The sequence below is a fragment of the Hevea brasiliensis genome, chromosome 13, assembly GCF_030052815.1.
Source record: "Hevea brasiliensis isolate MT/VB/25A 57/8 chromosome 13, ASM3005281v1, whole genome shotgun sequence".
Taxonomy (NCBI): Eukaryota; Viridiplantae; Streptophyta; class Magnoliopsida; order Malpighiales; family Euphorbiaceae; genus Hevea; species Hevea brasiliensis.
In genome coordinates, this window is record NC_079505.1 from 6515728 (window position 1) to 6541960 (window position 26233).

Sequence of the window (26233 nt, forward strand, 5' to 3'; positions counted from 1 at the left end):
TAATAATAAAATTTGAGAGTGGAAAATAGTATATATACCTAATAAGATAGATTTTTGAATCTTATTTAGGTAAAATAAAAGATATTATTAATAAATAAAAATACATCTTTTTAACTTAAATGCATATAAGTAGAATATAATGCAAGTGTATTTTTAGATATTTGTATAATTTTAATTTAAATCCTTACTTTAGTTTTCTTAATTTTAAGGTTTATTAATTAATTAGTATGAAAATTTGTCTAAAATTGTATATCAAAAAAATTAATTCATGAGTAATTATATAACAAGTATAAACAATGTGCAATGCACATTCAAAAATACTAGTTATAATAATAGTGGACTATATATAATTTAATATTATCTTTCATTTTTCTATATTTTCTTAATAATTTTATTTATAAATATATTAAATCACCTTGTAATTCTTAATTATAAGTGTATTAAAATATGTTAATCATTAATTACATATATATCTTATAGTTAAAAGATCATATAATTAAGAAATAGCTAAAAAGTATATATGCCATGTATTAACAACCAATTTTAATTTATATTTTTGTTAAACTTAATTTATAAGAATGTCAACGATTTGATTTAGTATGATTTAAAAATAATTTCTTAATAAAATTGAAATTTTTGGTTTAATATTTTTTAGTAAAAAACAAGCATGACAATCTATCAATCCCTTAAAATTTTAATTTTTAATTAAGAGTAAATAGAGAGTTGAGATCAATAATTTTATTTATTTATGTATATATATATATATATAAAATAATTTTTAAATTTTAATAGAATAAAGAAAACGAAATGAGAGAAACAGAGAGCAAAAGCAAAAATAGAAAATTTATCTTGTGACTAAAAAGAATTCAAATTATCCGAGTGATTTCATTCAAGGAAAAATAGGTCCACTTCGGATAATATCATCATTATTAACCGATGGATAAGTTTTAGCCTATATTAAGTAGGGGTTATTATCACTCAAACTCACTAATTTTGTAAGTTATTTCAATGAATTTAGTTAATTTTATTTTTTTTAATTTAATTTTAATTTAAGTATCATTAAAGTTAGATATTATAAGTTTTCAATTTAACTTGAGCTAATTTTCACTCACAATCACTTAAATTTAGGTATTTTTCAATGTAGTCACTCAACTTTCAATTTCTTTCTTAAAACTCAAAATGTTCTCAATTTTATTAATCATTTTAATATTTTTTAATATATTTTGAAATTTATTTTAAAATTTTAAAATTTAAATTTCTACTATTAAATTTGGGTATACTTAGTGTAATACTATTTATTTATAATTTGAAATAATAAATTGAAATAATTATGTTTTCTATATTATTATTATTATTATTATTATTATTATTATTATTTAAGAATATTGAATTTTAAATTAATAAAAGATATTTTTGAGTTTAATGTTAATTTATTAATTATATAATAAAGATTATATAATTAAAAATTATTAATAAAATAATAAATCTAAAAAGAATTGATGGAACCCATAGGTCTATATACGGCATTGCATCTATAATTGATCCCTATATTGCTGCAATTGTCATTGAACGTCGTGCTATATTTGCCTAATAATTATATAGTACGAGATATCTAATTTTAGGTAGCTTCCCAACAAATACAATTAATTGATCAAAGAGGAAACAATATTTTTAGACATTCATCTTCATGGAAGAGTGTTCACAGTATAAATCTTTGATTAAAAGGGTTCAAATTGTCTAATAAAAATTTAAAGTCTTTAATTTTTATCAATATATATATTAAATAATTTTATTTTTATAGTTATAGAACGATTCTATAAAAAAAAAAAAATTAACAATTAAAAAATTACCATTATCACTCAATTAACTTTTTCAAGCAGTATCTAAATAAATGATCATTCAATAACTTAAGGTTGATATATAAAATATTCCTTTTAATTCAATACTGTAATTTAACATAACGTGCTATCCACCTAATATGAAAGGAAACTGCTCATTTTTCTTATATAATTAAAATTTATTAATAAATTAAAAAAAAGGATAGAAGAGTTATTTAGAACTTTAAAGTTATGCTAAATAATTATATAAATTCTTAAAGTATTTTGGGGTCTGATAAAATCCTTCAATATTTAAAAAGATTAAATAAGTCCTTTAAATTTGAAAAAATAGATCAAATAAATCCTTTTGCTATTTTATGGATAAATAAGCTTTTTTATTATTTGGTGGAAATCTGATATATTATAGAGCAAATTGATAAGTTGCTATTTATAAACTAATTTAAAAAATTTTTCTAAAAAAGTTTTTTGAATCTATAGAGAAATTTCTTTAATTATTTGATAAAAAATAATTTATTAATTTACCTTATGATACAATAAATAATTATTAGGATATTACAAATTAAATATATAAAAATACTGATGAAAACCTATGGTTAGAAGACTTTCATGAATATTTTTAATTGAATTTATATTAAAGGTAAATTATAATTTATTTTTTTTATTTATTTTTTAAAAATTAAAAAATTTATTTATTTTCAAAATTATAAAAAAAACTTATTTAATTTACTTTTAAATTTAAAAAATTTATTTAACTTTTTTTAAAATTTAAAAGCCTTATTTAAATGAGATTTACTTTCATAACTTGGTCTTGCACTTGCACTTCAGGTTTTCAATCTTCATGGCAGGAAAAGCAAAGGTGAACTCGCATGCAGATTTAGCAACAGCATGCTTCTTGAACAACCCCAGGAAATTAATCCGCCCTGGAATTCTTGTACGTGTTTCCATAACAAGTTGTCCAGACAATATGTCACCGATCAAGCTTATCAGATTTGATGCTAACTCATCCACCTCTATAGTAAGCCTGCACGGAATCGTCGTTGACCCCCTAGAGGGTATAACACCCGGGTCCAGGTCTACTTCTCCCACCTCTTTTGCATGGTAAAGAATAAAACTCTTTCCAGGGCCGTGCTTGAAGCTGGCGTAATTTCGGTTTTGGATTCGAAGCTTGAGGTTAAGGGTGATGTTGAGTTCAATATTGATAACTGGGAATGAGATGCGAGGCGAAACGCCTTCTAGGGAAGCTGAGATAACCTGGACCTTAGGTTCTTTAGCCTTGAACACTGTCAAAGCTAGGATGAGAATGACTATGAATAGGATGAAGAATAAAAGTAGAATCGACCCATCAACGATGAGGCAACAGCGGCGGCGCCTCCGTGGCTTAGGGAGTGGGTGATCGCCATTTTCTTTCATTGAGATTGACAAGAAGAGTGGTGTTATCCTGTTGTGGGTTGCAACTTGCAGGGAAGGGACGGGAAACGGTTAGAGAATTATAGGTGATGTGAATGAGTGGAAGCCATAAATGCAGTGATGGGTCAGATTCAGATACAAAGACAGATAGCTAAACGCTTAAAGCTTAACACTAGCGTTGGTCATGGGTGGGCTAGTTGAGTTTTCACAATTATCACCCTAATTCCTAGCTGTCTTCTTCACCACAAATAAAGCTTACTTGGCTTTTTAAATCAGCGCCATTACAATGCTACCCCACTTAAACGCCATTAATGCCACTTTCCTCTTTGAATTAAAGTTTGTTCATCTATCCAATCAAATAAACAGCCCAATGCCACCTCCAAATAATCTGATAAATCTTCTACTTTTATATACAATCACAGTTAAAATCATCACTTATGATAAAATTGTTCAAATTTCATTATTTCAATTTTATTATTAAAAAAATCAAAATCTCATAATTTAAACACGATTCCAATATAATTAAATTAGACCTCGTTAATTATTTAGATGGTTTTATGATTGAAGCCCTTCTCAGTCATGCATATTTCAAAAACTACACATTGCCTTGCAATTTAAGGGGACATTGCATTTTCCATGCGTAACACAGAGAAAAACAAGAATAATAAAATTGGCATGGCATTGACATATGTTATTGGATTGGATATATATATATATATATATATATATATATATATATATATATATATATATCTCCTCTTCAAGCTTTTCAGGCATACCCTTACTTGACAAAAGGTTGTTTCCATTCTCCCATGCCCACATCCTCTCATATATATAATATGAGAGCATCCATATTTTAATTGGACCACTTAAAATGAATTCCTAACTTTGCAACTGGCTCTATTATAAGTAGTTTTCTTTATTGAGGCCAAAGGATCCCCACTTCGTACGGAGGGTCCAGGACACTGACCAAAGACCTAGAATTAATTTTGATGACTAGACTTTAAACTAGGCTGATGAGTGACCTATTATTAGGGTCGGTTCAGGGTCTTTTTCAGGCTTACAAGTTAACAACACAGTGAAAGACAGATAGAGGTAATGTCTGCAATTTAATTCCGGCGCATGGGTTAGGTTGTGTTTAAATTGATGCATTTAAAACTATAAATTTGGGTTTGGATCAAATAATTTGAATTTGAATTTTGATGAAATTCAAGGAAATTATAGATATTTAAAAAAGTAAAAATTTGAAATACTAATAATATAACATATGTTATTTGAGATTCAAAATCTATTTAAGAATTTTTTTTCTAATACTTACTTTTATTTTAAATTTAAAATTTAGAATTTTTTAAATTATTTAAACAAAATATTTTAAAATTTTAATTTTTTTTATCGATGAATAAAACACACTCAAAGATGAGTTAATAATAAGAATGAATCACTATTAAAATTATAATAATTTCAATAAAATTTTTATTTTTATATAGTCCACACATATACATATTTTATGTTTAATGTAAAATATTAAAGAATCAGTATCTAAGTACGTTATTTAAAATCTAAATTTTAAATAAAAAAAATAATCCTTTATAGTCCAAGTAAGCTAAACTTTACGGTGATTAAAAAAAAAAAAACTCTATAAGTAACTTTTGGGTTTATTTCATAAGTTCAAGTGTTAAATGTTTAAAATCCCACAAAAATGATCCATTATGAATCCATCAGTCAAATCAGGAGCAGATCACAACTTGGACAGAAGCCCTCATCAACATCCAATGTTTGGCAAAGGATTTTGTCGGTGCAAATTATTCAAAAAGATAATTTACAGAAAAGAAAAGAAAAGAAAATGAAAAGGTAAGCGACAAAAGCCTTAAAGATTAGTAGTGTTCAAGTATAAAAATTCCAAATCACCATATAAATCTCTCCTGGTTGCATGGTTGGCCTTCAAAATAAAAAAAAAATTCTATAAATTAAATATAAAATTATGAAAATGAAACAATCAACTAAAATAAAGATTAAAATTATGTAAAATACTAAATAAAATGGGACAAACTAAAATATCATGATTTAGTAATATTGTTTGAATTTAATTTTTATTTTAAAGAAACTAAAAATTAATATCACTACATCATAATGTAATAATTATTATTGAAATTATTAAGACTTTAGCATATAAAAAATATATTTAAAAATATATATTTACACTTTATTAAATGTTATTTAATTATCAAATATAATCAAATAATATCTTATTTGAATAAAAATTATATAAATAAATAAATAATAATTAAGAGGAATATAATTATCAAAATAAGACACAAGTTGTTATAACTTAATAAAAATTTTTACCAAATTTTACATTGATCTATACTAAATATCAAAGTTAATAAAAAGCCTATAAATAAAATTATTAATTTTAATTATGAAATAGAATGAAAGGGAATAAAAAATATAAAATAGTAATAAATAATGGATGAAAAAGAAAATTGAGTCTTGGATTTTCAATCTTAATATCTTAAGCGCATATATATATATATATATATATATATATATATATATATATATATATATATATATATATATATATATATATAAAATAATTATGATTTGTTATTTTGATAAATTAAAATATTTATTTAATAAGAGTTTGAATTATGAAATGTGTTAAGATAAAATTATAAAAAAAATTAAATTTAAACATCATTAAAAAAAATTAGATTAAACTTGTCACGACCCAACCTATGGGCCGGACCGGCACTAGGACCTGGGCCAGCCTAAAGCCCCCAAGGCCCGTAGTAAGCCTAACTGTTCATTAACCCAACTCTAAGGCCCATTTGGGCCCAGTATCAAGAAAACAAACGGACAGAGTCCGACCATAAAATGGACTTTCCAACGGGGAGTTTTCGACTCACCCGACCTGTAAACACAATAAATACTCAATTGGGGAGCTCAGCTCACCTTCCACATACTCATATCCTCATAATAATAAATGGGAGCTCAGCTCCCTCATCCAATCCATCAAACATGCATATCATTATACGTTTACAGGTCCAACATGATAATAATATTACAGACCATAATCAATAAATACTTCTAACACATGCGGAAATTCTAGGAGTAAATAAAATTACACAAATATTGATAAACAACCTGCGAAGTAGAAAAGTAGGTTAACCCAGAATAAAATATCCTCCTGTGGCCTGTAAAAATTTTTGAACAGGAGTGAGCGTTCGACTCAGAGAGTAAAATATCAATTTTAACCATAATCTCTATAACTATCTAAAACTAATGCACCCTGTAGAGTGAAATGCAACATCAACAACATTTTCACATCATAACATCAAAAAGGTAAATTTGGAGCACTCACGCACCCTGTAACATCAATCATAATATATGGGAGCTGATCCCCTATACAGCTCTCTTAAATCCAACCTGGTGCCAGCGAAGAACTCAGCTCGGACTTCCACTTAATAACCAAATCGAGGGTCCCAGCGAAGAACTCAAGCCGTGACTACCCCTCGAAGGATCGGGTCCCAGCGAAGAACTCAAGCCGTGACTACCCGTCCTATCCATAGTCCACACCACATCACACGCACGCCAACGCACGCACACTGCTCCAAATTACCGCAACAACATTCATGGCACTTTAACAGTTATCAATGCAACATAAATCGTGCCTAGAGTTTAACTACATAATTATATGCATATAAGTGATGCATGGGCATGCTGACATATAATAATATCGAAATTACAATTAAAATTAATATTTTACTCACAGACTTGACGGCAATCACTGTGGCGGCTGGGCGAAGGAAGAAGGCTGTCCCGGCTCACCTGACAATTATATTACAATTATTTAATACAAATGACTCAATACAAATCAAGAAAAGACCCAATACGTCCTAAGTCGTGCCGAAAATCCGGCAGAGTCTCCCCTATACCTAGGACCTACCCAACCTGCAAAAGGGCTCAAAACACACTTCTATATCCACAATCCATATATCCACAACTCAATCACATCACACAGCCCCTCCTGGGCCCATCAAATCAATCATTCATCACAATATGTAAAATTTCAATTTAGTCCTTGTAATTGATCATTTTTGCAAAAACTGCTCAAATAAGCTCTAAAAATTATAAAACTCTGCCCCGCTGTCCTTAGAAATATTACTAAGCTATTGCAAAAAGAATCATAATTTTCTAAGCTACCACGAATATTTTATGGATTTTCAATCCTATTTAAGCACTAGAAAATTACGAAAAAGCAAGGTTCGGGTTTACCTTTGCCGATTCCGACTTCGGGAACGCGCTCGGGATGCCTGACAATGGTGGGGTAGCCAAAACCTCGATCCAATTCGGAGACTTTTCCAGTGGTCTGTTCATGCCGTAGGAAATTCATGATCCGGACAACTGTCGAATTTCCGCGAATTGAGGATACCTACACGAAGCCCAATAATAATATATAAAAAATCAGGGGTGTTACATTCTTCCCCCCTTACAGAAAATTCGTCCTCGAATTTTACACAAGGCAGAATAAAGCACATGATTATACATTGAACAGATAAGGGTACTTGCTACGCATGTCCTGTTCTAACTCCTGTGTGCACTCTTCCACTAATCGACTCCTCCACAAAACCTTAACCACGTGGATCTGCTTTGATCTCACTGTCTCACTTGGTAGTCCACTATGGCTACAGTCGCTCCTCAAATGTCAAGTTCTCTTTTAGCTCTATCACATCCATTGCAGTACATGAGAAGGATCGGGAATGTATTTCTGAGCATGGAGATGTGAAACACGGATGAACGTGAGAGAGGTTGGGTGGTAGCTCCAACCTGAGGCAATCGCTCCAACTCTATCAAGAACCTCAAAAGGTCCAATATACCGAGGTGCCAACTTGCCCTTCTTTCCAAATCTCATGACTCCCTTAATTGGAGAAACCTTCAGAATACATAGTCGCCATCGCAAACTCCACATCCTCCGTCTGGGTCTGCATAACTCTTACGCCTCTTTGAAAGTCGATCGTTCTGCTCGATTAAAGGAACTATCTCTGAAGTGTACTGCACTAGGTTTACATCATGCACCTTTGCTTCTCCCATTTCTGTCCAACACAGAGGAGACCTACACTTTCTTCCATATGGTGCCTCATAGGGTGCCATTCCTATGCTGGAGTGATAACTGTTGTTGTAGGCAAACTCCACCAAAGCTAGCTGATCATCCCATTGACCTCCAAAATCCAAAACACTCATGCGAAGCATGTCTTCGATGTTTGGATTGTCCTTTCGGAATTGTCTGTCTGCGAGGGTGGAAAGCCGTACTAAAGTTCAGCAGTGTGCCAAGTGCCTCCTGCAACTTTCTCCAAAACCAGAAGTGAATCGGGGCCCTCATCGGATATTATGGGCCGGAACTCCATGCAATCGACTATTTCTCGAATGTAGAGCGGGCATCTTGTGCCACGAGTATGTAGTCTTCTGAGTAAGAAGTGAGCTGATTTGGTCAAGTGGTCTACAATTACCCATATCGAATCATATCCTCGCGTGGTACGAGGCAACCTATCCACAAAATCCATAGTGATCATTTCCCACTTCCATTCGGGATAGGGAGCTCTTGCAGCTTCCCTGACGGTCTCTAGTGTTCAAACTTCACCTTCTGACAAGTCAAGCACTTGGACACAAAGTCTGCTATGTCTCTCTTCATGCCATTCCACCAATAGCTATCTTTCACATCATGGTACATCTTGGTGGAACACAGGTGGACAGCATGCAGATGTATAGTGTGCCTCTCGCATGATTTCATTCCTGAGGTTGTTCACATCGGGCACACATATCCTAGAACCTTGCACTAGGGCGCCATCATTGGCAAATCCGAACTCACCACCTTCACCTTGCTGTACTCTTTCTATAATCTTCATCAATTGTTGGTCTCTGTTTGGAAACTCTAACTCTGTCCCTCAAGTCCGGCCTCACGAAAAGTGAGCCAACAATACCCCTCATCTGAAGATCTAGGATTAAACCTTGATCCATCAACTCATGTACCTCTGAATCAACAGTCTCTTCTCTGTGAAATGTGCGCCAAAGCGCGTAAGATTGTCTGCTTAAAGCATCTGCTACTACATTGGCCTTCCCAGGGTGGTACTGGATGGGGCAATCATAGTCTTCCAGAAGTTTCATCCATCTCCTCTGTCTCAAGTTTAAATCCCTCTGTTGGAAGATGTACTTCAAACTCTTATGGTCGGTGTATATCTCGCACACTTCACCATACAGGTAGTGTCTCCAGATTTTTAGTGCAAAGACTACAGCCGCCATTTCCAAATCATGGGTGGGATAGTTCTGCTCATGCCTCTTCAGCTGCCTTGAAGCATAAGCCACTACTTTTCAATTCCGAATCAAAACACACCATATGCCAACTCTGGAGGCGTCCACAAGACATGGTGTATCCTTCACCGCTCATAGGTAGTGTTAACACAGGCGTGGTTAGACACTCCTTATCCTCATCATTATAACTGACTCTATCGAGCTCTCTTCCTGTCCTTTGCATCTTATCCACTTCCCTTTTCTAATTTTTGGTATTGTTGGTATCATTTCAACCTGCTGTACTTATTCCTTAATTTTAGTCCTATCTCATCCTTACACCTTTTCCTTCAAAGATGTCTATCCCATCATCAACTTTAACTTTCTTTTTATTTCTTAGTCTTATCTTGAATACTAGTTTCATTACTTCAAGAATTCTAACCCTATGATTTACTCCTACCAGCACATTCTTCACCTTATGTAACACTTATAATTACCCATAGAAAAAATTTTTTTTTCTTGTATCCCCTTTTTTCCAACTTAACTATCAGAACATTATCATTCCCTATCAGCCTTAGTAGGAAATTGCTTATCCTGGATGAATATGAGCCCCATAAACTATAAGTTCCATCTGAACTAACACGGTTGTAGGAAATATGTGTCATGCCTTAATTCCAAACAAGATACTTCACGTGTTCATTCTCCTTAATATAATCATATATACTGCCCATAGCTTTCTAAACTTCAACCTCAAATTACCCATCAAGACAATTTCATCTATTGAATCTCAACCATAAATAGTACTTCCTCCAGCTCATAGTTTAAAACAGTTGCAAGCCTTAGTAGCTAACTCAATTTAACTCCTGTCATTACTCTGTTCGTCCTTTCATACTTAATACTAGGTATGCACTTACTGTCATTCTCATATCAGGAAATTATGTATGAATTTGTGCCTACTAAACTCTCAATAACTAGGTCTCCTTGACTCAGTTTCTGTTCCTTATATAACCTTCTAGAACCAAAAGCACAAGCTAAACTTGAAAAGAAAGACAATATCCTCTTATATTCAACTACACCCGATTGTCATATTATAACGTTTCACCTAAGTTTCTTGGTCTTTCTCTCCAAATTTCATCATCTCCTAGCACAATTATGCTCTACCTATAAGGTATCATCTACATGAACCCTTTACCGTACCATTTTCCTTCTTGACATAATATTTTATAATTTATTAACTTTACTTATACTCGACCTATGATTCATATCTATCATCGTTTTTATTGTGCCCTTAACTTTTGTTGATTCCTGAAAGATTTCTCTCACTAATAAATTCTTCCAACACTAATTCCACCCTTATCTAGGGTCATTAATTTGATCCTTGAACTTTCTAGTGATTTATAACCATCCAGACTTGTCACTTTTCGCTCTACCCTACTATTGTCCTGCGTTATTGCTTCACTACAAAGTGATTACGTTGATCACACTAAAAATGTTTGCACGACATTCATAACGAACCTCTAACTACCTTCTCACTATCTCAAAAGTCTAACCTAAAACCTATGTGTCATTATCTATCATTCTTTTCCTCTCATCATACCTATTTGATCCCTTAGACTGACTTTTATTCAACTTACTGCTTACTAACTTCTCTTTCTCTACCTATTTAGGTAGTCCGCAATACCATCGCACACCTTCTAACATTTACTCATTATTATTGTATTCCATACCTCCATCACTTTTCTCACTAATGTGGTCCCATTTTGGGTTTTCCATCCTTGTCATTCTCCTTGCCAAGAATAACACTTAGCCTATCCTATATCTTAACTTTGTTCCTTTTATTATGCGCTCTTTAGGTTGTCCTTTCATTTATTTCCTTTGTCTTACCCAAAATAGAACTTGACTATTCTATCCCTGGTTCCATTCTTCTTCCTAACATAATAGCTGTACTTGCTAACTATATCTTTCAGAGTCTCTATCGCATTATCATATGTCTGTGCTACTCAGATTTGGTCCTTTGACAACTCTAGCTAGTACTTCCACTAGCATTTAGATTATATTGCATCTGCAATCAATTGCCCAAACTTTCATTCTGCACTTTCTTTATCCATTGGCCTGATGTTATTTATCTTCGCTAATTTATTACTCTTAACAATATTATAATTAGATTATACTATTGTTTTGAATAATTTGAAATTAGAAAGGAACTCAGCAAATTACAGTCATACTTTTATTGTATGATCTCTATTCTTATCCTTTAGCTTACATAATACCCTTACTACCTCGAGAACTGATTCTGCAGTAATTTTATTTATTATTATTTTTATTATTATTATTATTATTATTTTCCATGTTTACTCAATTCCAAAACTTAAGATTTCGGGCACCCAAACCCGTCATCCAATTCAAAGGATTTACATCCATCGTGATCTGATTATATATGATTCCTATAATGGAACTTGTATCCTCTCCAGGATACCCGAGCCAACTACTCTCTACCACACTCTACAGTCCCATCTGGGACACTATTCCATAAGTCATCATTATCAGTAATAACCTTCGATCCATTCTGAAAAGATAGGACTATATCCTAACTTGCTGCAACAAAGGTACTACATCTACCACCTTGCCAGAACCATGTCAAGTTAATGACTCTTTTATCATATCATAGCTCTATAAATCATCAATTCATAGTTTCGACCTTCTCTAGGTAGTAGAGTTGTACTTTATTCCATACTGATACACACAAGGTATACTATTCTCACTCTATAAGTGTCACCTTTACTTTGCAACTAGTCCGAAACCTCTGGTCTGATGGCAACTCTTGATGTAACTCTAGCTCATGCTGGGGTAACTGAGTCACTGACTCTAGTTATCACCCAACTGTGACCTTTCAATATTCTAACTCTAGACTCTTAGCCAGGAGTTCCCAACTCCTCTGCAAATATAGAACTCTGTTCTGGCATAACTGTACCAAAACAGAAGCCATCTCAAACACCCTCATTATGGAGCACCACGGGGATGCATGCAGCTCTACACAATAATCTCATGTCGGTACTGTAATCTGCAGCTTACAGAGCAGACATCGAGAACATTGTATAGTTACTACGATACGCCCTGTAGAGTGAAATGCAACATCAACAACATTTTCACATCATAACATCAAAAAGGTAAATTTGGAGCACTCACGCACCCTGTAACATCAATCATAATATATGGGAGCTGATCCCTATCGACTCTCTTAAATCCAACCTGGTGCCAGCGAAGAACTCAGCTCGGACTTCCACTTAATAACCAAATCGAGGGTCCTAGCGAAGAACTCAAGCCGTGACTACCCCTCGAAGGATCGGGTCCCAGCGAAGAACTCAAGCCGTGACTACCCGTCCTATCCATAGTCCACACCACATCACACGCACGCCAACGCACGCACACTGCTCCAAATTACCGCAACAACATTCATGGCACTTTAACAGTTATCAATGCAACATAAATCGTGCCTAGAGTTTAACTACATAATTATATGCATATAAGTGATGCATGGGCATGCTGACATATAATAATATCGAAATTACAATTAAAATTAATATTTTACTCACAGACTTGGCAATCATCGTGGCGGTGGGCGAAGGAAGAAGGTCATCGGCTCACGACAATTATATTACAATTATTTAATACAAATGACTCAATACAAATCAAGAAAAGACCCAATACGTCCTAAGTCATGCCGAAAATCCGGCAGAGTCTCCCCTATAACTAGGACCTACCCAACTTGCAAAAGGGCTCAAAACACACTTCTATATCCACAATCCATATATCCACAACTCAATCACATCACACAGCCCCTCCTGGGCCCATCAAATCAATCATTCATCACAATATGTAAAATTTCAATTTAGTCCTTGTAATTGATCATTTTTGCAAAAACTGCTCAAATAAGCTCTAAAAATTATAAAACTCTGCCCCGCTGTCCTTAGAAATATTACTAAGCTATTGCAAAAAGAATCGTAATTTTCTAAGCTACCACGAATATTTTATGGATTTTCAATCCTATTTAAGCACTAGAAAATTATGAAAAAGTAAGGTTCGGGTTTACCTTTGCCGATTCTGACTTCGGGAACGCGCTCGGGATGCCTGACAATGGTGGGGTAGCCAAAACCTCGATCCAATTCGGAGACTTTTCCGTGGTGATGCATGCGGAAATTCACAGATCCGGACAACTGTCGAATTTCCGCGAATTGAGGATACCTACACGAAGCTCAATAATAATATATAAAAAATCAGGGGTGTTACAAAACTAAGAGTGCAGCACTAATCGAGCAAGTGGGCAGAATGAATAAACACAAGGACAAATCTAAGAGCTCCTAAAAAATATTTTTTGGCTGGGGGGGCAATGGCCCTGTTGGCCCCTCCCTAGTTCTGTCGTTGCCTTCAACTGTTAATACACTAATTGATTTGGGCTGGAAAAGAGATTTGGTTGACAAGATTTTTTGGCCATTTGAAGATAACAAATTACGTCCATCCCCTTATCTTCTGCAAGATATCAAGATTTTTTGGCATGTCATGTCACTAAGAATGGCATGTTCTTGGCTCGTAGTGCTTATCATCTTGCAATTATTATTTATTATTATTTCTATTGTTAAATTTTTAGTAGCAATAATAATAATTATTAATAGTAATAATAAAAAATAATAATTTATTAATAATTATTTGTGTTGCAATTGAATATTAACTTTATAGTAATAAAATTAATATCATTACAAAATTTTTTGTTAGTAATTCTAACATCTGATGTAGTGAGATCTTGATTTAGAGGGCAAGGAGAAATTCTCCATGATTTTATGGGATTTATGGAATAAAAGGAAACATGAGAGAGAAAAGGGATATTTTTCAAATTTTCTTTTTTTCTTGGGACACCTAATAGATATATGTTTTTAATCTTTTACACTCGTATAAAAAAATAATATTAAAATTACTGACGTGACATAGATATCAGTGCAATGTCAACCATCACAAAAACATGTCAGCAAATAAAAAATATATAAAATAATAATAAAGAAAACAAACAGTTGTTCACTCTCATAAGTTGGAGAAATTAACAGAGGGGACATGAAAAAAAGGTTTGAAGGGAATGCAGATATTTCTCTTCTATTTTTCCACAATTTTATTAATTATAAAAAAATTCTATTATCATATATTAATGTCAAATATATACATGAATATTAACTTTTAGACATTAAAAAATAATAACACTTATGGTATTCTTAGTTTACGTTAATTGAGATTTTTTTATTGTCATTTTTATATTAATTTAGTGTATTTAAAATTATTATTTAAAAATATTTTTTAATAAAATTAAATTTTACTTTATATATATATATATATATATATATATATATATATACACACACACAGAGCAATAATTCATTGTGATTGATATATATTATTGACAGGACACAATTTTTTTTTATTAAAATGCAAACTTAAATCCCAAAATAGTCATCACTTGATCTATAAATATCTATAGCTTGGCTTAGGCTATTTCAAAGCAAAGCAACATAGCAGAGTTGCTTATCCAAAAACAAAAAAGATACTCAACATAGCTTGAATGAACATGTTCGGGCCTACACTGATAATAGCAGCATTTCTCTCCATTGTTTTTATTCTTCTTCTTCTATGGCTTTCGAGGTGGAATAGAAGAAGTAGCTATGTAGTCATCGATTGGCCTGTTTTCGGGATGATTCCTGCTCTTCTTTGCAACTTGTCTCATATCCATGATTTTGCCACTTTTATTCTTCAACAAAATAAAGGCACTTTTCTGTTCAAAGGACCTTGGTTAAGTGGCATGAATTTTTTGGCGATTAGTGATTCCATGAACGTCCATTATGTTCTGAGCAAGAACTTCCCCAACTATCCCAAGGGTCCTGAGTTCAGAGAGATTTTTGAACCTCTGGGAGATGGAATTTTCAATTCTGATTCTGATAGCTGGAGTATTCAGAGGAGAATATTTCACTCTTTATTAGTCAAGAACAAGAGGTTCGATTTGGCTGTAGAGATCACTTTGAGGCAAAAGATCTTAAATGGCTTATTTCCACTTCTAGAAAATGTTTCACAAGTAGACATGCAAGATGTGTTTCAGCGATTCACGTTTGATAATATCTGCCGGTTGGTTTTAGGCTTTGACCCAAATTCCCTTTCTATTGAATTCCCTGAAATTGCTTATCAGAAAGCTTTTGATGATATAGAGGAGATCATCATTTACCGGCATGCATTGCCTGCAAGCATTTGGAAGTTGCAAAGATGGCTTCAGATTGGGAATGAGAAGAAGTTCAAGAAATCTTGGAAGATTTTTGATGATTTTTTGGAGCAATGTATTATAAGAAAGAGAGAGCAAGTAGGCCAAAGCCGCAAAGATCAAATGGAAGGAGAGGCTTTCGACTTGTTAACATACTTTCTGGCAGAAGATAATGATTTTGCAAAAGTAGCAGCAGAAAGTGGCATTCTGACTAAATCAAACAAGTTTCTAAGAGACATGGCATTTAATCTCTTGGTAGCTGGGAGAGACACCATAGGTGCTGGTCTTGTCTGGCTCTTCTGGCTTGTCGGAACTCACCCATTTGTAGAGCAAAAGATTTTGGAAGAGATCAAAGCAAATTTAGGTGCAAAAACAAGTGAAAAATGGAGGGTTTTCAGTATTGAAGAGGGAAGGAAACTAGTTTATCTCCATGCAGTTATATGTGAGGTTTTGAGGCTGTATCCACCAGTACCTTTCGAACACAAAGTGGCAATTGAAGAAGATATTTTTCCAAGTGGACATAATGTTCCTAGAAATATGAGGATTCTGTTCTCTTTCTACGCAATGGGCAGGATGGAAGAAATATGGGGTAAAGATTGCTTGGAATTCAAACCAGAGAGGTGGATTTCAGAGGGAGGAAGAATCAAACATGTGCCGTCTTACAAGTTCGTAGCATTCAATGCAGGACCCAGGAGTTGCATAGGTAAGGAGTTGGCATTCCTACAAATGAAAGCGATTGCTGCTTCTGTTATATGGAATTATTCTCTTCAAGTGGTTGAAAACCATTCTGTTAGTCCAAATGTTTCTATATTACTTTATACGAAAAGAGGTTTGAGGGTTAGGGTTTTAAAGAGATTTGCTCCTTGAAGATATTAATCTACCTCATGGAAACCACTTATGTGTAATTAGTTAATAAGTTGGTCATTAAGCAAATCTAGAAGTTTTTGTATTCCAATGTTATCTATGTAAATCTTATCTTAGAATCGGATATATATACCTTATTAATGTACAAATATCACGTTATGTAAAATTATAGTAAGTCCAATTTAAAATTATATTGTGCAACCTATTTAAAAATATGATTTATTAAATTTTTATTGGTTAGATATATTTTAATAAAATCCATCTCTAAAATAAATTCACTTCAAAGTAAGCACTCCATTATTTTTATTTATTTATTTATTTTATTATTACTATTATTTAATATGAGAAAAAAAATCTTAAATTTAGAATTAATAAGTAAAATTATTAAAAACATAATTAAATAACAAAGTACTCCTTTTATAAAATATTAAAGTGAACAAAATTGTACCGTACTTACAAAAACAGACAACAGTAATAATTACCTAGTTATCTTAAAATCATATCAGATCACATCAAACAAAAACATACTCTTCAAACCTCTATACCTTCTATGAAGATGGATTACTATCTTCTCTCCCGTCTCTACCTGCCAGGCACTCTTCTCCTCGAGCCATTTTTTGTGTAGCAACACTCATCAAACTGTTTAATTGTGTCATCTGGTGCAGAGAAATTGATGAGGCTTTTTTGAAAAATGATAAATTGGAGACTTTGCCATTCCTAGACTGATGCATTCACTTGAATCTCGTACTGAAAACACCTTCCATAATCTTTCAGCAGAAAGGGCTACTCTTTTATTAGTTGGCTCAAGCACCAAGGCATATTTAAAGTCTACAGGCACACAAGTGTCAATGAGATTAACTAAGATTTAAATTTAAAATCCATATGATGAATCAATGAGGGGGAAAAGAAGGGAGGGGATGGAGAATGTGAGAAGAGAGAGAGGGGAAAGATTTCTAAGTCGGATTGGTTGAAAATGGAAGGAGAGAAAATGAGGAGAAAGGGACTTGCTTTTGTTTGGCTACCAAGAGTTTTGAAAAAAAAAAGAAAAAATCTTGAAAGTTAAAATTACTATTATATCCTCGATTCATTCATTTAGAAGCTATAACACACTTTTGTTTATCACATCAGAATAACAGTTATATCATATTAATGATTGGGGTTGTGCACTGTTCTCGAAGGTCTCCAACTAAATCGAAAAATCGTATCGAACCTATAAAAATTATGCTGAATTAAAGTTATTTTGATTTGATTTTAGCTCTTCACTAAGAATCGAACTAAAACCATACCAAAACTGAATCGGACCTGAATTTATACGAGTTTTTTTATGTTTTTTAAATATATTATATACTTTTAATATATATATATATATATATATATATATTAATTCATAATTATATTTGGTATCTTATAGTTAAATATTATATCATTAATAAATAGTTAAAATATATATTATATAATATACTTATACTATTGTATTTTATAATATACTTAATTCTAAATTATATGTGCACTTTATAGTTAAAGATTATATATTTAAAAATACCTAAAAGACGTATTATATGATATATTACGTATTAATAATTTAATTCAAAACTTAAATGCTAATTAAAATATAACTTTTTTAATGAAATAATTACATAAATTGTTTCAAAAACTAATAAACAAATCGGAATCGTACTGAATATGAACTGAAGAACTGAGAACGTATTGAACCAAAACCGAAACAACGAAAAACCAAACTAGAATTGTACAGAAGTTTTGATTCGATTCTAATTCCTAAGTAGGCCTCGAACTAAACCAAAATCGCACACTCTTGTTAATAACATTATAATAATTGGAAAATACCAAAAAAAAAGAGCTTCTTTTTGTTTAGTTTAAATTCAAATAATGCTAGATAAATTACATATTAGTTTGAACTTATATAAGTGATTGAGTAATTTTATACATCAAAATGATTAGTCAATTTAATATTACAATCAAACTACTTATTTATTGCTCTTTTACTTTATATTCTTTTAACGTGAGATTCCCGATACTCTCCTTATTATTTAAGTGATTGAATTATTTACCATATCAAAATGATTAACAAATTTAATATTTTAACCCAACCGCTTATATATTGCCCTTTTACTTCATATTATTTCAATGTAGGATTGTCAATGTTTTCCCTTATTATATAACTGATTAAGTTATTTATACATCAAAATGATTAGTCAATTTAACATTACATCCCAACTACTTATGTATTACCTTTTCACTTCATATTCATATTTTTTCAATGTGAGATTCCTAATGCTTTTCAAATATAACCACTTTTTCATGGTGATTTTGAAGATACCTTACAACAAAATAATCAATATGACTAACTATAAAAATCCCCTCAAGATATTTTTTAATATACACTTTGCTCTTTGCTATTTCAAAATTAGCAATTTTGATCCTTGTGATATGCTAACGAAAATTGATCCTTGTGATATGCTAATGGCTCTACACTTTAGTCCGTGACTTAAAAAATTATAAAATCTTGGGATAATTACACAAATACACCATGTGGTTTAGAACTATCACCAGGGACAACTTTCATTTTTATCAAAACAGTACCTTGAGTTATTCTCCGTTAACGACTCACTAATTTGTTACCACGTCATTTCAAAAATATTGCCACGCATTATGTAAATATTCCATTTTTGTAAGATCCAGCACAGCCAACATAGATAAAAAGTTAATAAACAAGGAAAAATCTACTTAACAGGCAGAAGATGCATATAAAATATGATGCTATCCTCACCATCAATTGCCTCCTTATAATAACTAAGCATCTCTCTTGCTGTGCCTCAGCGTAAATAGGCCTTTACATTTTGAATGAATGAAGAGCAGGAAACGATGTTACAGGATTCAATAATGGCCTTCAGACATTCTATGACAAAGAACACAAGAAATAAAAAGAGACTTCCATTGAAATGTTCAAAATTAAACCATAGGTCACAAGAGATATAATGTATATATCCGAACCTAGGAGGATGGCAGGTGAGTTCTCAAAACCCTAACTTTGAGGGATTTCACTAGATGAAAGATTTTGAACAAATTTGATCATATTTTACTCAACCAATCAATGGATTTTACTCAAATCCATTAATTCTTCAAGATCCCTCCTCTGGACTCGCTAAAACAAAACATGGCCTTAGATCATCAAAACACGTATGTGTTTGCAATAAGGAGATCTGGTTTTGCCAAAATGATAATATAAACAACGAAATTCAACAAGGAAAACAACTTGATCTTTATGGATCAGCTGAAGACCCCTTGCTGGCTAATATCACATGAAGCTTCAGCCTTAAAGAAACCAAACCCAAGTGTCCATGGCATTCAGGAACAAGTTCCAAGTTCAAAGATCTAAGACAGTCAATCCCCACAGAAATTGTATGGTGATGAAAAGTTGCACCGTATGCAAGATACATAAATAAGACCAATTGCTACAGATGTATTAGGCCCAAGTATACTTGGCCCAACCTTGGATCCCGTAAGATGCAAAGAGGAGTTCAATTTGGTTGATTATTATATTAATGGCAAGCAAGCACTTGCATATCACAACAGCTGGGGTCTGCTCGGAATTTAACTAAAATTTTAGTACAGTTTCGATTCAGTTATTCACTGTTTTAGTTTTGATTCAGTACAATTTTAGTTCTTCGATTCCGGTTTGATTTGGTACGATTCCAATTTGATGTTTGATTCTTGCAATAATTTTATATAATTATTTCCTTAAAAAGTTATACTTGAATTAGTATTTAAGTTTTGAATTAGGTTATTAATACATAATACATCATAAAATATATCTTTTATTTATTTCTAAATTATATAATCTTTAACTATAAGATGCATATATAATTTAGGATTAAGTATATTATATAATATAAAAGGATATAATATAATATACATTTTAATTATGTATTATATAATTATGAATTAACATATATATAGTTTAATAGTACATTTATAATTCAAAATTATAATGTAATTTAATATATTTATAACTAAAATTATTAAGAAAATATAGAGAAATAAAATATAATATTCGATTGTATTTAGTTCATATATATATAATACATCTAAAAAAATCACAAAAAAATATATGTAAAAATTCGATTTTCGATTCGGTACAATTCTGGTTGGGTTTTGGTATGGTTCCCGTTCGGTTCTTTGTGAAGAACCAGAATCAAACTAAAATATTATAATAAGTTTAGTTTGGTATAGTTTCTATCGGTTTAGTATGATTTTTCGGTTCGGTTCGGGATCCTAGAATCATGCATAGCCCTAACAGTAGCAGCTGCAATTATGGTCATCATTGAATGTCATGGAAACAAAGCTGTTCCAAAGATTATGCTATAGTCATGGCTATCACAGTGCCAGTTCTTTTTCAAAGACAAGCAAATTGTATCAAATGCATAGATTTGAAAGAATTTGAAAAAAATTTAATAAATGCAACAAATACATGTGCATGGCATCCATAAATTGAAATGCTACAGAATTTATATTCATCATGCTTTAATCGAATTCAAATGGTAGGCCTTAGTGCAAAAGTAAAATAGCATACATTACAAGAGTAGAAGGGAAGGAAGAGAAAGTGGTGACCCCCCGATCAAGGTTTGCTGCAGAAACTTTCTTTTTTAACTTTTTAATTTTCTTTCCCTCTTCATTTAATATTTAATACACTCTCATTTCATACAGGTATTTTAAAGTAATTTTACATCTTCATACAGGTATTTTAAAGTAATTTTACATCAATTTTGTCCTTTTAAATTAATGTTTTATATCATTTTAGCCTTTATTTTAGTTAATTGTTGATTTTAATAGCTTTACATTTGATTTATCGAATTTTAATATTTTTAATAGGTAAAAAGGTGTTTTGACGATTAAAAGTGCAATTAGAGGCGATTCAAGGTGATTTGAAAGCTTGTAGATATTTAAAAAAAAAAATTGAAGAAAATTTGTTCAATGAAGCAAACCCACCGAAATTTGTAGGAGAAATGACATGGGGCATGTTGCAGGCTATGCATAGAAATGAAGAAGTAATTTAGAAACAAAGATTTGCAGAACGTATGACATGTTCAGTGTCATTAGGTAGTGCAGCACCTGAAGCTTCCTTTTTGAGTTTAGCATGGGACATGTTGAAATACACTGATTTCAATACTGGACCTGTTGACTGGCGTAAAAAGCAGACTTAGAAAAAATTTTTTACTCCTCAGTACTATGGTATCTTTTGTCTTCATCTTATTTTAACTTATTCTACGGTAGAATTCTGAACCATATATAGTCATCATTTTCTCATTTTATCCATAAGTAGAAAGAGAGCAAAAATGGAAGGAAGAGAATAGAAGAAAGAGAGGACGTCATTTTTCTGCTACACTGAATTTATTTATATTTCAAGTTCACATGATTTAAAAAGAAAAGGATTATAGTACTACTTCCACATTATAGATTCCTCTACCTATTTTAGCATCTGAGGAGAAGCCCAAGAAGACGAAAATGACCCAACATATGTGTGTATACTAACAAAGTAGTTAGTTATTTACCCAAGAGGGAAGCCTATTATACATTAATATAAATTTGCAGGTAGTGCTATAAGAACATAAATCATATCATGGAAATGCAGACAAGGTAAAATAGAAGACCACTTTTATAGAGACTACCAAGAGAGGATCACCTAAGCAATAAGGTGAACGGCTTCAAACAAATCACCATAACATCATACAAGAAAATAATTAAATAAATAAATAAAATTAAGGGATAACCATTAATCAATTTAAAGTGTGTCAAGAAACACTGCCATTGATACTCCAGGGGGATAGATTACAAATAGATTGATAATTTGAAATCACAAGCGCTAGTCATCACTATATTAATGACTAAAAAAAATATATCATTATTTTGCATTCATATTGTAGAAGAAAATTCAATTAAGTCTTTATAATTTGTGTTTCCCATAAAAGAAAAATTGAATAAGGCGTTTATACACCATGGAGTGAGTAAATACGGGTATCAATTGGATGAAATATGGCAACTATCCCAAGCTATTTAATTTGACATGCCAAGAGGGCCACTTTGTAGAAAATCTTTGAAACTTCCTATGCCCACCCAAGAGTTCAACAACTCTTAGTTCTCTAACTCCTTTGTACATTTTGAAGCATTTGCACAATTATATATAAAATTAAACATGGTTGTAGAAATTATACCTAGTAGGAAGTAATTCAATGGACAAGAATTTGTATAAAGTAATAGCCATAACATTTAAGTAAGATATATTTATTTTTAAAGGTCATATGTCTATATCTAAAATTGAAAATAAAATGCATGCTCCTTAGTTAAAGTAAGTTTATATCAACCACATTACCTAGTTTCACCATCTGACATTAGAGAAACTGAACAAAATTTGCCTATTTAAAGTCATTTTGCTGATCTAATTGTTATTTACTTGCTCTAGTACCTTGTTCTTAATCTCCCATGCCAATCCTAAAGCTTATCCTGATCTTATATCATTCAATTCCATCACTTACTCACATTAAACTCTACATTATATATATACATTCAAAATACCCACAAAAAATGAGCATTGCCACTCACCTCAGTAAACTTTTACTCTTCTTCTTCTCAAAAGAAAAAAAGCAGAAATTTAAACAATACCTGTAATGGATTACATTTCTTTCACATTGACTCTTCACAATTTAATTGATTTCTCCTATGAAAATGATTCCTTGGTTTTTCTTTTGGAAACCCTTGCTTCAACTCATCTGCAACAACATAATACGCAGTACACTTCTTATTCCTTCGAATATTTCCCCAAATGGAGGCTTAGGGAAGGGTTTAACAACTAATAGAGATTCTTCTTCTTCTTCTTCTTCATACATTGACTGAATTGGAGGCTTAGGAAAGGATTTAACATCTGCTAGAGACAAGAGTCGAAAGTTTGGTTGGCCTCCCTGCCTTCGTGAGTGATAGAAATGGGAAGGGGCAGCAGCAGGGGTTCCTCTGCATTGCTCAATTCTAGCGTTTCTTTGGGTGAAAATCAATACTACTTCTGGGTTACCGAGAAAAGAAGGCAGGGGCGGGAATTTTATGGTGAAGGACAATCAGAAATTTGTCAGCAAGGAGGTGGTTTTTGGCTTGATTATTGCCGATGATTAGCCACCTCTTCTCCCTTTCTAGATTCTTCTGGCTCTCTTGCTTGTTAATTCTCCCTTCTGCCCCCACTTGTCTTTTCCTCTCGTCCTTTCATTTTAGAGACTCCTTTTAAATATCACACCCAGTGAAATTAAATTTGGTCCAAAACTTGACTCGACAAAAGGATCAGATGAGTAAGTCAATAATTTAATTAATAAGTTATTAAAAATTATTTAAATATATAAATTAATTAAATATAACATCAACTAATATATAAATATAATTAATTAAATTTTATTTTTTTAAAATAAAATTTTTATATTTATTAAGTTATATTTAATAAAATTTAATAATACTTTTAAATTTATATAAAAGTATTTAAGTAATATAATGCATAAAAATTTTTATAAATATATATATATATATATTTTTAATATTTATGAAATATTAAATATATATTAAAAAAAATTAAAATAAAAAATACTTAGCTACTAAATTAACTCAATTAATTTTAATTTTAAAGATTTTTTATAATATTTTGAGTTCAATTTTTTATGCTAAAAAATAAAAAAAGAGAGATTCTACTAAATAGTTAAACTGACCCCGTCACATCGATTTATTGATTCAATCGCTGAATCGATCGGGTTACACTAGATCACTTATCTAATTTAATTACAATTTTAAACTGATTTGAAGATCACTTCACCAATTTATTGATTCAACTTGTCGATTTGATCTAAATTTAATAGCTATTATTTTACCCACTTGTTATTGTTTATCCTTATAATAATAATTTATTTAATTTACATATATATAATTTCCCAGAAAAAACAAGGGCGTTACAAAATTAGTAATCTATTGCGTCTTTTTACAAGAATTTTTTTTAATGTATATATATATATATATATATATGTTTGCTTTGTCTTAAATATTAGGAAACAATACCTACTTTGGCAAGCAAGGACATGGCAAAGCCAGCCCATGCTTGACCCAGTGCTATCCATACCAAATTTCTTAGCTTAGGTTTAGTTTATTACAAGGTCTAAAAGTTGGTACGGTGTTGCGGATATTATTATTTTTATTTATTTTTTAATATAATTAATAAATAAAAAAATATTTATACTTAAAATATATTCAATTTTATTTTATAATAATAATATAACTATTATACTTATAAATTATAAATAATTTTTTTTAGAAATTATTAAAGTCATTTAATCAATTTAAAAGTAAATAAAATTCAATTATTAGTTACTTATAAACTAAATTTGCACATTTAATTAGGAGTGAATAATATTCGGTTTAAATCGAATAAATCGAACTAAACCGACTTAATTCAGTAATTCAATTCGATTTTTAAGATAATTTAATTCGATTAGATTTTACATTTTAAGAATTTTGATTATTTTGATTTGATTTGGTTTTGAAGAGAAAAAAATTAGTTGAACTGAACTGAACCGAATTGCTTTATTTATTTTTAAATTGATTTATTTTTATAGAAAATTTATGAATTATATGTAATTTTATATATATAAATTGTTTAATTTAATTTATTAATGGTTATTAGGTTCAAATAAATGTCAAAATCAAACCAAATAACTTGAAAATAAATCTAAATTAAAAAATCAATCAAAACTCAAAAATTGATCAGTTTGAATAGAACCAAACCGAAATAAAGCGGTTTGCTTCAATTCATTTTTTATTCATTTCAGTTTGATTCGATTTCTAAAATATGATAATTCAGTTTTAATTATTCAGTTCGGTTTGGTTTGAACCAAATGCTCAGCCCTATATTGAATATACTGAACAACTCTAAATAAATATTATGAAAAACTTTATAGATATTATTTTTTTAATATTTTTTACATAATAATAATTATATTACTATTTTAAAATAGTGGTTTATAAAAAGAAAAAGGTGGTGTAAGTAATATTAGTAAAATAGATTAACAACATAATATGAAATTCTAATATTTCATTTATATAACATTAATGTATAAAGTGAAGGTCATTATATCATAAAATAGAATTACCGATAATAACAACTAATGTAAATTTAATAATAAAATAAAATAATAAAAAAATTAAAATGATAAGAACAAAAAAAAGAAAAAGAAAAATTAATTTGAATTTATGTGATTTAAAAATTAAAATAAATTAATAAAATTTGAAAACAATTAATAAATAAAATATCCAAATGACTTGAAGGGGCCCATTTATTTTAGTTTAGAAGATTCAACTAATTAAAAAAGGAAAAATAATAATAAGTTAGCATTTTAAAAGATTTTAAAATATATCATTGAAAAATTGAAAAGAAAGTTTTTACTTTTAACAATGAAAAAAATATTTTAAAAAATTAAGATATTAAAAATAAAGAATCAAAACAGGTAAGATA

General features: G+C 30.9%; 2 protein-coding genes and 1 long non-coding RNA gene across 3 annotated transcripts; 1 reads left to right on the plus strand and 2 right to left on the minus strand.

The window, feature by feature from the left end:
* Positions 1-2615: 2615 nt before the first annotated feature.
* On the minus strand, positions 2616-3385 carry LOC110668737 (uncharacterized). The gene has a single exon (XM_021830092.2). It carries the CDS (start codon positions 3246-3248, stop codon positions 2634-2636), a length of 615 nt encoding a protein of 204 aa, XP_021685784.2. The 5' UTR covers positions 3249-3385; the 3' UTR covers positions 2616-2633.
* An 11671-nt stretch (positions 3386-15056) lies between these two features.
* On the plus strand, positions 15057-16873 carry LOC110652748 (alkane hydroxylase MAH1-like). The gene has a single exon (XM_058131718.1). It carries the CDS (start codon positions 15133-15135, stop codon positions 16684-16686), a length of 1554 nt encoding a protein of 517 aa, XP_057987701.1. The 5' UTR covers positions 15057-15132; the 3' UTR covers positions 16687-16873.
* A 206-nt stretch (positions 16874-17079) lies between these two features.
* On the minus strand, positions 17080-23921 carry LOC131171782 (uncharacterized). Its single transcript, XR_009142432.1, has 2 exons — positions 23362-23921; positions 17080-17511 (listed from the first exon to the last, which is right to left on the minus strand). It is a non-coding gene; the product is annotated as an uncharacterized LOC131171782 (long non-coding RNA).
* Between the last annotated feature and the right edge of the window lie 2312 nt (positions 23922-26233).